We start from the raw sequence: 13,049 nt of genomic DNA, 5'->3' as shown, positions 1-13,049 counted from the left end.
CACAGCCACCACAGCTGGATCCTTAAAGGCCGGGAATTCCTCTACCGGAATCATGGTTGCCTGTTCAACCGGGGGGGGGGGGGTCCACTACTGGCGGAACAGTCCACTTCTGGAGTAGTGACTCTGCAAAGGGTTACCTCACAACAAGGCATGTAGGAACCACAAGGGGGCGTTTTGGACACACCCATGCAATATAGACAAGTTTGTCAAAAAAGGAGGGATAAGGAAACACGTTTGCCGTGCAAGACGGCTAGTGAGTGCCAAAAAAAGGAGGGACGGCCACCTACGCAGCCGCCTTAGCTGCACCCTCAATCTGCAAAGTCATCCGCACGGATGCAAACAATGCGTCAACCAGCGCCTCACGAGCGCAGCTACAGCTGTGGAGGAATCATCCTCACTAGCAGACAGGTCAGTGAACGTGGCTACCAACCCCACAGGGCGGGCACGTCCGTGGCGACAGAGCCAGATTCAGGATCTGGTGACAAATGAGGCACAAACAAAAAAACCCAGAGGGGGTCGCCGACTGAGACCCCACACAGGGGCGCCGACCGCTCATGCCCCTCCAAGGGGAATCATTCTCACATTCCCCTGCAGAGGAGGCCGCAAAAAAAGAGCCCCCCCCCCCCAAAGGGAAGCCGCCCGCCACCAGTGCCTCTCTGATCTGGGTAGTCCCGTAAAAAGAATCCCCCCTAGGACGCCACAACGTCCACAGGGATGGGCGCCCATAACCTATGCCAGTGAACCATACCATCTCCGCGGTACCGCCCCTCCAAAAGGAGGGGCCTGGCTTGGCCGCATTGGCCTAGTAGGCTGCAAGCCAGAGCCTAAATTTGTGGGCGCCCGGCCTCGAGTGTGAGGACCGAGGGGACCTGGACTGATCAAGGGGGTGCTGTTAACAGCCAGGGCCAGAGCCAGAGCCAGCCGTCAATAGGGCTACTCCACAGCACAATTGGCCAGAAGGCCGCAGAGCCGTGGCCTCAATTACCAGCGGGTCCGACTACGAGCAGCGTGGACCCACGGAAGCCTGGTCACCCACTCCTCAGGCCTAATGGCAGAAAAGGGGGGGGTGAGGGGTGGGAGTGAGGGGGGGATGGAGGTGAACCCCGGAGGGACCGACCACCCCAGGGAGTACCTGCGCCCCACTTACCATTCAGGAAGGAGGGAAGGGGCCATCTACTAACCAGTGCAGTGTGTGTGTGGGTAACACTCCCAAGACAGAACCTCCTCTCCATCGAAGTGGGGGGCTGTCGGCCAAGGTAACACTGTGACGCTGACTATTGGCGCCCAGGCATATGTGTCCCCACGAGACATTTAACTCGCTGGCCGCCCCAGTCCAGGATGAGGCCTGTCGCGGCCGACCTAGTGTGGAGCTGTGGACTGCCCAGACTGGGGTGACCACTGGATCTAGATTATCCAGCCCATCGCCCAGTCCTGCAGTTGATTGTAGATCTCGCAGGAAAAAAAAAAACAGGAGCTGTGTCCATCAATGAGCCAAAAAGAAATATATACAGTAAATATATATATATATATATATATACATATATATCTATATAAACCAAAGAAGAGAGCGGCACTCATGGTCTTGAAAGGTGAACGGACAATGGCGGTTTAATCTACGTTTCCCTCCTGAGGAAGACGAGCTTGTGCCTCGTCGAAACCTCGATTAAACCGTCATTGTCCGTTCACCTTTCAAGACCCGCGAGTGCCGCTCTCTTCTTTGGTTTACATGCGCTGTCTCTCCTGCGCACCCGGGCCCATTTTTTATCCCTGATTTGTGTGCGGTGGCAACCATTGGATATATATATATATATATATAGCCATTGGCAGTATTTGCATCTATGACCGGCTTAAGTTTCTTTAAAAACACCTCCACGTTCTTACTACATACATAAACACACCTCAGTAAAGCAGATTCAAAGGCATGAAGACATAATACAGGGATTTAAAATGAAAAAATATCATACATACACAAAAAATAAACTTTAAAGTAAAGTGGGTAGACATACAATACCTTAGTTGTACAGTGAAGTATTGCACAAGTTTTTCTCTGTACTCTGAAACAATATTTTGACCTCCTTGCATATACTCCATTCTAACAGCCTCACCTGCCTAGAAACAAAACAAAATATGATGCACTGTCAGCTCTGCATCACACATGCATTTCCTTTAGATCTATGCTTCATTTCAAACATACATTATCTTATCATTCCAAAATATTTGTATTATGGTTGCACACTATTGACCATTTGATTAAATTTAGTTAGCCTATGTGCGATTTGTAAGAATACAGCTGTAACCCTTAAAGTTCGCCATATCCTTTCTCTCTCAGAGCGAAAATGTCAGCCTAGTGTCTGACTTCATGGACACTGACCTGTCTCCTGCTCCAGCTCAGGGCTGCTAGTTACAGTCAGAAAAGAACCCTCCTTCAACACCCTTTACAGTGTTGACAATCTTTGAGCTTGTGTCAATGAGAAAATACAGCTTCCTTTAAGGCTCTATTCACACTCGTGTGATTTTAGATGTGAGTCGCATAGAAACGCATAACAATAGAAATGACATTGTTTTCAATGGTGCTTGTTCTAATCAATGTAACACAGCATGACTACTTGGTGCAATTTCAGCATAATTGTGGCCCTATGGAATATGCAAACCGCATCTAAGTTGCTTTTTATGAGGAATGCCAGGGTGAATAGGCAAAATTACATTTAAATATGCCCCATAACTCCAGTTACAGTGCCTTGCGAAAGTATTCGGCCCCCTTGAACTTTGCAACCTTTTGCCACATTTCAGGCTTCAAACATAAAGATATAAAACTGTAATTTTTTGTGAAGAATCAACAACAAGTGGGACATAATCATGAAGTGGAACGAAATTTATTGGATATTTCAAACTTTGTTAACAAATAAAAAACTGAAAAATCGGGCGTGCAAAATTATTCAGCCCCTTTACTTTCAGTGCAGCAAACTCTCTCCAGAAGTTCAGTGAGGATCACTGAATGATCCAATGTTGACCTAAATGACTAATGATGATAAATAGAATCCACCTGTGTGTAATCAAGTCTCCGTATGAATGCACCTGCACTGTGATAGTCTCAGAGGTCCGTTTAAAGTGCAGAGAGCATCATGAAGAACAAGGAACACACCAGGCAGGTCCAAGATACTGTTGTGGAGAAGTCTAAAGCCGGATTTGGATACAAAAAGATTTCCCAAGCTTTAAACATCCCAAGGAGCACTGTGCAAGCGATAATATTGAAATGGAAGGAGTATCAGACCACTGCAAATCTACGAAGACCTGGCCGTCCCTCTAAACTTTCAGCTCATACAAGGAGAAGACTGATCAGAGATGCAGCCAAGAGGCCCATGATCACTCTGGATGAACTGCAGAGATCTACAGCTGAGGTGGGAGACTCTGTCCATAGGACAACAATCAGTCGTATACTGCACAAATCAGGCCTTTATGGAAGAGGGGCAAGAAGAAAGCCATTTCTTAAAGATATCCATAAAAAGTGTAATTTAAAGTTTGTCACAAGCCACCTGGGAGACACACCAAACATGTGGAAGAAGGTGCTCTGGTCAGATGAAACCAAAATCAAACTTTTTGGCAACAATGCAAAACGTTATGTTTGGCGTAAAAGCAACACAGCTCATCACCCTGAACACACCATCCCCACTGTCAAACATGGTGGTGGCAGCATCATGGTTTGGGCCTGCTTTTCTTCAGCAGGGACAGGGAAGATGGTTAAAATTGATGGGAAGATGGATGGAGCCAAATACAGGACCATTCTGGAAGAAAACCTGATGGAGTCTGCAAAAGACATGAGACTGGGACGGAGATTTGTCTTCCAACAAGACAATGATCCAAAACATGAAGCAAAATCTACAATGGAATGGTTCACAAATAAACATATCCAGGTGTTAGAATGGCCAAGTCAAAGTCCAGACCTGAATCCAATCGAGAATCTTTGCAAAGAACTGAAAACTGCAGTTCACAAACTATCTCCATCCAACGTCACTGAGCTCGAGCTGTTTTGCAAGGAGGAATGGGCAAAAATTTCAGTCTCTCGATGTGCAAAACTAATAGAGACATACCCCAAGCAACTTACAGCTGTAATCGCAGCAAAAGGTGGCGCTACAAAGTATTAACTTAAGGGGGCTGAATAATTTTGCACGCCCAGTTTTTTATTTGTTAAAAAAGTTTGAAATATCCACTTCATGATTGTGTCCCACTTGTTGTTGATTTTTCACAAAAAAATTACAGTTTTATATCTTTACGTTTGAAGCCTGAAATGTGGCAAAAGGTCGCAAAGTTCAAGGGGGCCGAATACTTTTGCAAGGCACTGTAGATAGGTGCTTCTATAAATTGTATTTTAACTCTGTTCTAGCAAACAAAAACTATGTAAATTCCTTACCTGTAAGTGCTGAAACTGGAGCAGACCACAGCTGTATCTTAATACAACCATTTTATTAAGGTGGTACACCAGAAAACTTAATACTGGCCATGTTAATCCTGAGCACAGCTCCGTCAGTTCACATTCACTCACACCATTGTGGCTGACACTGATAAGGCAAAGAATCTGTAGGAAAGACAGAAGAATATAAAGTCCAGCATAAAGAAATGTTCATACATAGTAAAAAAATACTGGCCAGCAACCACACTGCATGGCTGAGTAGAAAAATCCTATTTTCTTTCTTGTCCACTGACTGACACGGGAATTCAGATACAATCGGGACCTTCGAAAGCAGTCCAAGTGAGGGATGGGCAACAGCCACTGAAAAGGTCCACAAGTAGCAGAGGCGTAACTAGAACCTTCAGGGCCCCGGTGCAAGAAACCATGAAGGGCCCCCTGGACCTCTGGCCGGGGCCCTTCCCTTCAAGCCTGGGGATCTTCCCACTGATCCTGGGGCCCTTTACTCTCGTTGTGGGGCCCTTTATTACAGTCCCGCAACAGGACCCTTTCACAAGTTCTACAGTGGGCCCCCTTCCTGCCATCTTGGGGCCTCCCCACGGTGGTGGAATGCCAGGGCTTGGTCGCAAGTGTGACCTTTGCGATCCTAGAAGTTCACCCACTGGTGTCAGTAGTTTTTATTTTTTGGTATTTTAATTGTATTATTTTATATAATTTTATTTTATTTTTTTACAATGTCACTGACTATGACTCTCTGTCCATTCAGAAAAGGAAGGAGCTGGTAAATTACATATTTACTGACCCCATCCTGGTTCTCTATTGTGACACATCCCCTTCAGGAGAGGGAAGGGAGCACAGTGGGTGGGGGGGCCAGGGGAGCACAAAGGGTCCCAGAGACCGCAGAATAAAAGTGAACTGGATAGGGGCAGCACACAGAGCAACCAATCTCCTTCATTTTCCTCCTGCAGCTACAGGAGGAAAAAGGAGGACAGTGATTTCTCTACATGCTGCCCCTGCCGCCCCTCCTTTCCAGGTGTACAGGGGAGCCGCACAGGCCCCCTGGAGCATGGGGCCCGATTGTAATTGCAACCCATGCAACCCCTGTAGTTACGCCCCTGACAAGTAGGAACTGTCAGGAATTTAGGATCACTCATCCAGATGCACAATCAACCCCCCACTCATTGAAGTGGATATTCAACTTCAAAATCAGGCTCTGAAGGCCTACAAGCACATACTGCTGAAGTAGAAGGAAAAAGGTGAGATCCTTCCAACCCCTCTGCAAGAACTGTTACATTGAGGCAGATGCACACTCTGGCCACATGTGGCATTGCTAATCACAGTGTCAGGAGCAGGGCCCAAGGAGGCAACATCCCTCAAATGGTTAATTATGATACTGTGTGGATGCATCATCAGCATCCCAACACCCAGCAGGAGTGCTCTGCGCATCTGCATGCATGGCAAAGGTTTAGATGCGCAAGGCTCCAGACATGTGCTAAAATAGAGAGTGTAATGTGGAGATGGACATGAGGGAGGACTGGGCCTCAACCAAGGGACCTGAGGAAGACTCCAGTGACGACAACCCTTTAACAATACGGTTCTCAGGTTCTCGGTTACAGGTGTCGGTTCCTTCTAATCAGCAAGCTGAGTGGTGCTTCCTCTAGGCTGAAAGGTGGAAAAGAGAGCACATGTGTGTCGATCCACCCAGTGAATGATGTAGCATTCAGTCTCTCACCCTTACCCTGGTAAAACTGGTTGTGATATGAAAGGCACTCAGCGGTGTAAACAGTGGGGTAGTTCTTTCCACAGGGGGTAGCAGGTCCACTGCTTTAGCTTGATCAGCCTTACTCACAACGTGAATATTTAGAGACATACCTTGGGCTGTGACATGGGTCTGGACACTGAAAAAAACACTGCTGCTAATGGGCCATACACACTATAAGATTTTCTGAAGACTTTTTCCTTCAGATTTACCTTTTCTATGTAGTGCAAGGGCCTGCCAGATTGCATACAAATTGAAAGTGTTTAGGTTTGACCTCATATTATATGGTTTTGGTAAGTCTAAAGGAAAAAGTCTTCAGAAAATCTTATAGTGTGTATGGCCCATAACACAGTACACTCGGGTCTGGAAAGCACCACAATGTGGAACGCCTGAAGGTCACATTCCAGGCTAGTCCTATACGAACATTTCAACAGGGTACAGGTTACGACCTCAAAATTAAACTGAGGAAATGCCATTCTGGATAGCTGCTATATAGAGATCAGCTCAAGAAGCAGTGCAACAAGGAATCTTGACTAAAGCCACAGAGAAAACAATTTCATTAAAGAAGGCTTGCAAAAAATTGTTAGATTTTTTTCAGCACGGCTGAAACAAAAGGAGTCCAATCTCCAAGGATACTAGCAAGCAAAAAAAAAAAAAAACATAGGGAGCTGGCTGGCTTGCAATTTTTCTGTTTGCCAGCGTCCAAACATCCTAAAGGGTGTGATATAATCCCTCTGCACTTGAATTCATGTGCCCCTCAAAGGAAGAGAAAGAAAATGAAAAGTTACAAAAGTCCATCCAACACACATAGAAGTCTAAAATTGCAAAACAGTAACTCTTTTATTTATGTGGTTTAAAATACCTTTGTGTCACTTCCTATGTATCACTGGCATTTTCCAGATATGACTAATTTCTTTCTAATGACTTAGAAAATACTGAAGCCAGAGGACCAGTTATTACTACCGAGGAACTGTTCATTTCAGAAGAAAGTCAGAAACAGTTGCCTCCATATTTGAGAGGTGCAGGCATGACCCAACTCCTGTGATGAGCAGTGTTAATTTTGACGTCAAATTTCGATTTTGTTTTAGTTATAGTCTTTTGACTAAAATGCCATTTTAGTGTTAGGCGTATTTTAGTCATCTAATCTGTTTTAGTTTTTGTCGTATTTTAGTTGACGAAAATAGTGTTCATTTAATTTTAATAGTTTATTCAACTAAATTAACACCGGTAATGAGTTCTTTTTTTTTTTCCCCTCACAGGTTTTCATAAACACATGCACACTTAGATTTAAACACTGATTATACCCTGTTCCTGTCTATGAAGGTGGCAGAAGGGAGAGCTCCAAGGACAGCTCCAGCTCCAGTTTACCAGTAAACAAGAGCAGTTGGCTGTACTGATCCTCTACAGCCCACTGCTGTTTCCACTCATACTCATTGCTGAGGAAGTCTGGTATTCTCTACCAATGTCAACCGACACAAGAACCGAAAATACTAGGTCTACAGCCACCATTAAACAAAGGGATGGTGAAAATAACACAAAATGCAGAGTACTATACAATATAATAATTGTTTAGGAAGCCTACCAAGTACTCTATTTCTAGCAGGGAATTTGTTTGCACTCTACTGAGGACATTAAAAGGTATTGTGACTTTGCTACAATAATGGCTACTTACCTGAATAGGTTCTCTTCTGCTCTTGTTAGCCATTTGCTTTTATATACATTCTTTCCATAACAAAGATAAGCATACAGTATTTACTTTGCAATTTTCTTTTCCTTGTTCTATTACTTCGGCTCCGTTTCCACTGCCGCGGCTACGAAGTCGTGCTACTTCTAGCGCGACTTCGTAGTGAAAGTTGCTTGCGGCATTCAGTGCGACTTGTCCCTCATTATAGAGGGAAGTCGCACTGAAGTCGGCTCAAAAGTAGTGCACAAACTACTTTTGAAGTCGCGGCAGTGAAAACGGGCCAGATTGAAACAAATGGCTTTTGACTTGCTGTGAGACTTGACATGTGTCAAGTCGCACAACAAGTCGCACTAGTGGAAACCGGCACTTCATATCAGAACAGTGGTATTAGCTATCTTCCTATTTATATTAGTGATCGACCGATATCATTTTTTTAATGCCGATACCAATATTTTGGTCATCAGATATTGATATTGGCCAATATTTTCGGACATTCGGACACAACAGGTACTGTTGTGGAGGGATCTGGGGGTCCTCTGCACTTAAAAGCATTCAAAACGCCAAGTTTGGCTGTTTTAAAAGCTAACATTTTTTTAAATTTGCCGCCAAGTACCCGGAAGTGATGTCATGACATTACTTCCGGGTTTTTTACATGGAGACCCGATGAGAGCTGAATGCGGCTTTGATCGGGTCTTCTCTTCAGCGGCCGTACAGGCTGGTTGCCTGGGTCTCCCGGTGGGACGGGAGATTTGATACCAGACTCTACCTGTCCGGAGTTTGTATGTTCTCCCTCTGCCTGCGTGGGTTTCCTCCAGGTACTTCGGTTTCCTTTCACACTCTAAAGACATGCTGGTAGGGTAATTGGATCCTGTCTAAATTGGCCCTAGTATGTGAATGTGAGTTAGGGACCTTAGATTGTAAGTTCCTTGAGCGTAGAGACTGATGTGAATGTACAATGTATATGTAAAGCGCAGCGTAAATTGACAGCGCTACATGTACCTGAAAAAAATAAAATACATCATACCGAAGAAAATATTTAGATTAATTGGAATGATTTATGATCTTACCTCCCTCATGTAGTTCTTCTCTTTTGCACTTGACATGAACTCCTGCACAGATCGAAGCGCAAGTCTGTATAGTGACACTGTATCCTGGCACTGCAAACATTGCTGCAAAGTGTCTGTAATGTTTCCCATAATCCCAGCCCTGCATAAAAATCATATCTACATTTCACTGACACATATCAAGCATTGTGCAGCAAGTGATTATTTCCAAAAATTAAAGAACAATGTTATAAAAAAAAAACAAAAAAAAACATATATTTAAAAGGGTAACTCCACTTTCATGGAGAAAAAAAATCTAAAAAAAATTAAAATAAATAAATAATAATATCGCATATACAATTGCGACACAGGTTATATTGTAATTGAATGTTTTTAAAAATTATCTTTCCTTTTCAATTTGCAGCTCTGTAATTTTCTGTAAATTGCAATGCAATATGGCTACCTGGAAGTGTTCTGTACACAGAATGTGTACAGAACGCCCCCCAGAAACAGCATTTCCTGCTTGTGTGATTGGCTCACTGATTTTGCCAGAAGTCTGCACTAAGATACAGGTCAGATTTTTGGCATCCCCTGCAACAAAAATGTAATTTTTGGTAAGATACTGCCAATAGGAAATCACACCTAAAAGGGATGCAGACCCTGCAATTTTCCTCTTTAGAGCCCTGTTGGAGTTGATAATTATGAAACCACACCCATTAGACGCACATGGGCACAGAGAAACACACAGGGATTTCTTCAGAATAACAGCGGAGTTACTCTTTACCCACTTAAGGACCGCCCACGTACATTTACTGCGGCAGGGTTGCCCTTAAGCGCAAAATCATGTACGTGTACATGATTCTCTTTGTCGGCTCTGGGGCGTGCTGTGATTGTACGCAGTGGGAGCCAATCAGTGGGTCTGGCGGCCCCAATGGCCACGGGGAACAACTGATCTTTCGTAGGAGAGGCAGAACAGAGGTCTGCCTATGTAAACAACGCAGACCACCATTCTGTCACAGAGGGAGAGAGAGATCTCGTGTTCCTGCTAATCAGGAACTCAGATGTCTCTCTTCCTCCAGTCAGTCCACCCCCCCCCCACACACAGTAATAAAGCACACCCAGGGAACACAGTTAACCCTTTGATTACCCCTGATGTTAACCCCTTCCCTGCCAGTGTCATTTATACAGTGACAGTGCATTTTTTTTTTTAGCAGTGATCACTGTATTGGTGTCACTGGTCCCCAAAAAGCATCATTTGGTGTCAGATTTGTCTGCCGCAATGTCCCAGTCCCGCTAAAAATGGCTGATCGCCGCCATTACTAGTAAAAACAATTAAAAAAACATAAATCCATTCCATAGTTTGTAGACGCTATAACTTTTGCGCAAACCCATTAATATATGCTTTTTGGGATTTTTTTAACTTAAAATATGAAGCAGAATACAAACTTTCCTAAATTGATGAAGAAATTTGATTTTTTACATTTTTTTTATTGGATGTGTTTTATAGCAGAAAGTAAAAAAAATATTGTTTTTGTTTTTTGTTTTTCAAAATTGTTGCTCTTTTTTTATTTTTAGTGCAAAAAATAAAAACCGCAGAGGTGATCAAATACCATCAAAAGAAAGCTCTATTTGTGGGAAAAAAGGACATCTATTTTATTTCAATAGGTGAACATCCCGGAAAACTCTGTGATAGTAGTCATAGATCAAATATCGCAAACTATTATAGTCAAACTATAGTCAAATTAGATTACTAGTATAGTCAAACTATGCACTTACCTTCCCGGGAGACCCTACACAGGGTCTAAATGCACCTTCCCCTTACGGGTATAGATCCAGTGGATGGCAGCTTCTCTGTTGGTCCTGGGACTTTTATTCACCTTATGCAGTTTTCCCTTATACATGTAGCATACGGATAAGAGAAAACTGACACAGTGCTTGAACTGTATAAAAATCTGATCTTTATTTAAAATTAAAGAAAGAATGAAAGATCACATTTGTAGGTGCACTGCCTCTGGTGCACTCTGATAACTCGCTATACACATAGGGGGTGCAGGGTCCCCTTAGGGTCACTAATACACCCGCAGGTATTCGGCTGTATAATCACCAGAAGCTAGCAGTCTATTTCATGGTGATGCACAATGACGTCACAGGCTCTGCTCTAATGCGTTTCATCACAGATCACGGAACTTTCTCAGGGGGTCCTTGGGATCACAGTGGTGATCATTATATAAGCAATCATTTTTTCATGAAAGACACCCATTCATTTGCCATTGTGTACAATTGTGATAGCTGTGATTGGCCATATCTATCACATGGTACAGGTGTGCATGTGTGCAGCGGCTGGCCCTGTGCCATGTGATCACTGTGACCAATCACATAGATCAAAGTAGTACACAATGAATGGCTATGTAAGAAAGCCATTGTGTACAATTGACATGTAATCGCTGTGATTGGTCACAGGGATCACATGATACCAGGGTAAGCCTGGTACAATGATCTGTGTTCTGCGGTGTCCTTTGGACACAGAGGGTCACAGATCACAAAGCTGCACAGCCCCTAGGGTGCGCACAAGACACGCAAGTGGGAGGACATCATTTTACGTACACCCAGCATAATGGTGCTCCTGCTCAGCTGTATTATTATAATAGGCTGGGCTGGAAGTATTTAAAATACTCTTTTTTGAGCAAAAGGTCATAAAACACAGTAGCTTTTTTGGTATGACAACCAACTTATATGTTTTCCACCAGCCCCATCAGACCTTAGGACATTGAGCATTTGTGGGACCCACAGCTAACTTGAGAAATTTACATACTTGTAACCAGAATCTTTGTATCCAGGGACACAATCACAAGGCATGAAAGATGTCCACCTCTTGACCACATAGGCAAAAACAAATAGGAGTATGTCTAATCCAATGGCTATACATGCATAAGTTGTATAAGCCTAATAGCCTATCCTTAGAGGAAATTACTGATGTCCTGTACATTTCGTCAAAATCTTCCCAATCTTCTTCAGAGAGCTGAGGAAATACGTTATGCCATTTAGATCTACCTCTGTGGGGATGATATGAACTTATTGCTAAGAGTTTCCAAATAGCACCCAGACATTTGTTTGGTCTCGGCTGAGGATAGTAATAGTGTTTCTAAGGGGGTCTGTTGAAGTGTTTAAATTGAGTGTTAACCCTGTGTCTCACCTGAAGATAAAAGAGAAGATGTGTTGAGGGAACCCCAAACTCTGTGTTGTAGGAAAATTCCTAATTTGGCCCTTCTGAAACAATTCATGCAAAAACTTAAGACCCCTGGAGGACCAATAACCAACGCTGGGTACTGCAAGAATTCAGGAAGAAGAGAATTACCCCATATAGGGTTGGTAAATGAAGGCCCAGAGTGTGATAAATACATGAGTTAACATTTTGGAGGTTTTTATGAGGGAGGTTCTCAGTATATGTCCCGTAGTTTGTAGACATTGTTATGTAAGGATTCAAACAAGGATATAACTGCTGCATCTGTTACTGTACAAGCCTGATTCCTGCGTTATCCCAGCTTGGCTTAAGCCAACCATGAATGGGTATTAGTTGGGCTATCAGTGTTGACTATAGATACTACAACATAGCTGAACATCAACATTCTGCCACGCTATCTTTTTGGATATAAAGGAGAGAAAAGAGGGTACAGCAGTTTAAGCTGAGCCATTACAGAATTTAACCAGAGTCAAGCTTTATATTGCAACGTCATTGTGAACATGGGCATTCGTTTGTGTGATACCTGCTTTTTCCTCTATAGAAGTAAATGCAAATGGGACCTAAAAAGCATCTTGAAGAAAACTAGAAGGTCAGAAGCAGGTTAGAAGGAGTTTTCTATACACACAGGTTTTCTCAAACAATAGATTTTGGAAGGGAGATGTCATCGTAAATGAAGGTTATATTTCTTTAGGAAAATATGAATGCATTTAAAGATTTGGAAAGATAGTGAATGGTTGATGACCCATAGAAGAAGAGGTGCTCCAAGTGAGAGAACCTGGAGCTGTGAGTAAGAGACCAGGAAGCAAGAAAGAAGCTCATTGGTGCAGCAAAGATACTTGAAAATAAAAAAAGGACTAGACTGTTGGGGGCTTCACATTAGAACAGGGATTACCAGTGCCAGTGCAGGAACTAAAAGG

The 13,049-nt window shown here is 43.4% G+C and overlaps 1 protein-coding gene across 1 annotated transcript in view; it reads right to left on the bottom strand.

Moving 5' to 3' along the window:
• Positions 1 to 13,049, bottom strand: part of NPHP3 (nephrocystin 3) — a 95,198-nt gene that overhangs the window by 32,309 nt on the left and 49,840 nt on the right. Inside the window, exons 16-18 of the mRNA XM_082259829.1 lie at positions 8,916 to 9,054; positions 4,409 to 4,573; positions 2,012 to 2,109 (exon numbers count right to left, since the gene is read on the bottom strand). Coding sequence (XP_082115955.1) covers positions 2,012 to 2,109; positions 4,409 to 4,573; positions 8,916 to 9,054 — 402 coding nt within the window. The remainder of the gene's footprint in view (positions 1 to 2,011; positions 2,110 to 4,408; positions 4,574 to 8,915; positions 9,055 to 13,049) is intronic.

Source organism: Pelophylax lessonae (assembly GCF_965119305.1).
Source record: "Pelophylax lessonae genome assembly, chromosome: 5".
Classification (NCBI taxonomy): Eukaryota; Metazoa; Chordata; class Amphibia; order Anura; family Ranidae; genus Pelophylax; species Pelophylax lessonae.
This window is presented reverse-complemented; position numbering and strand designations above follow the sequence as displayed.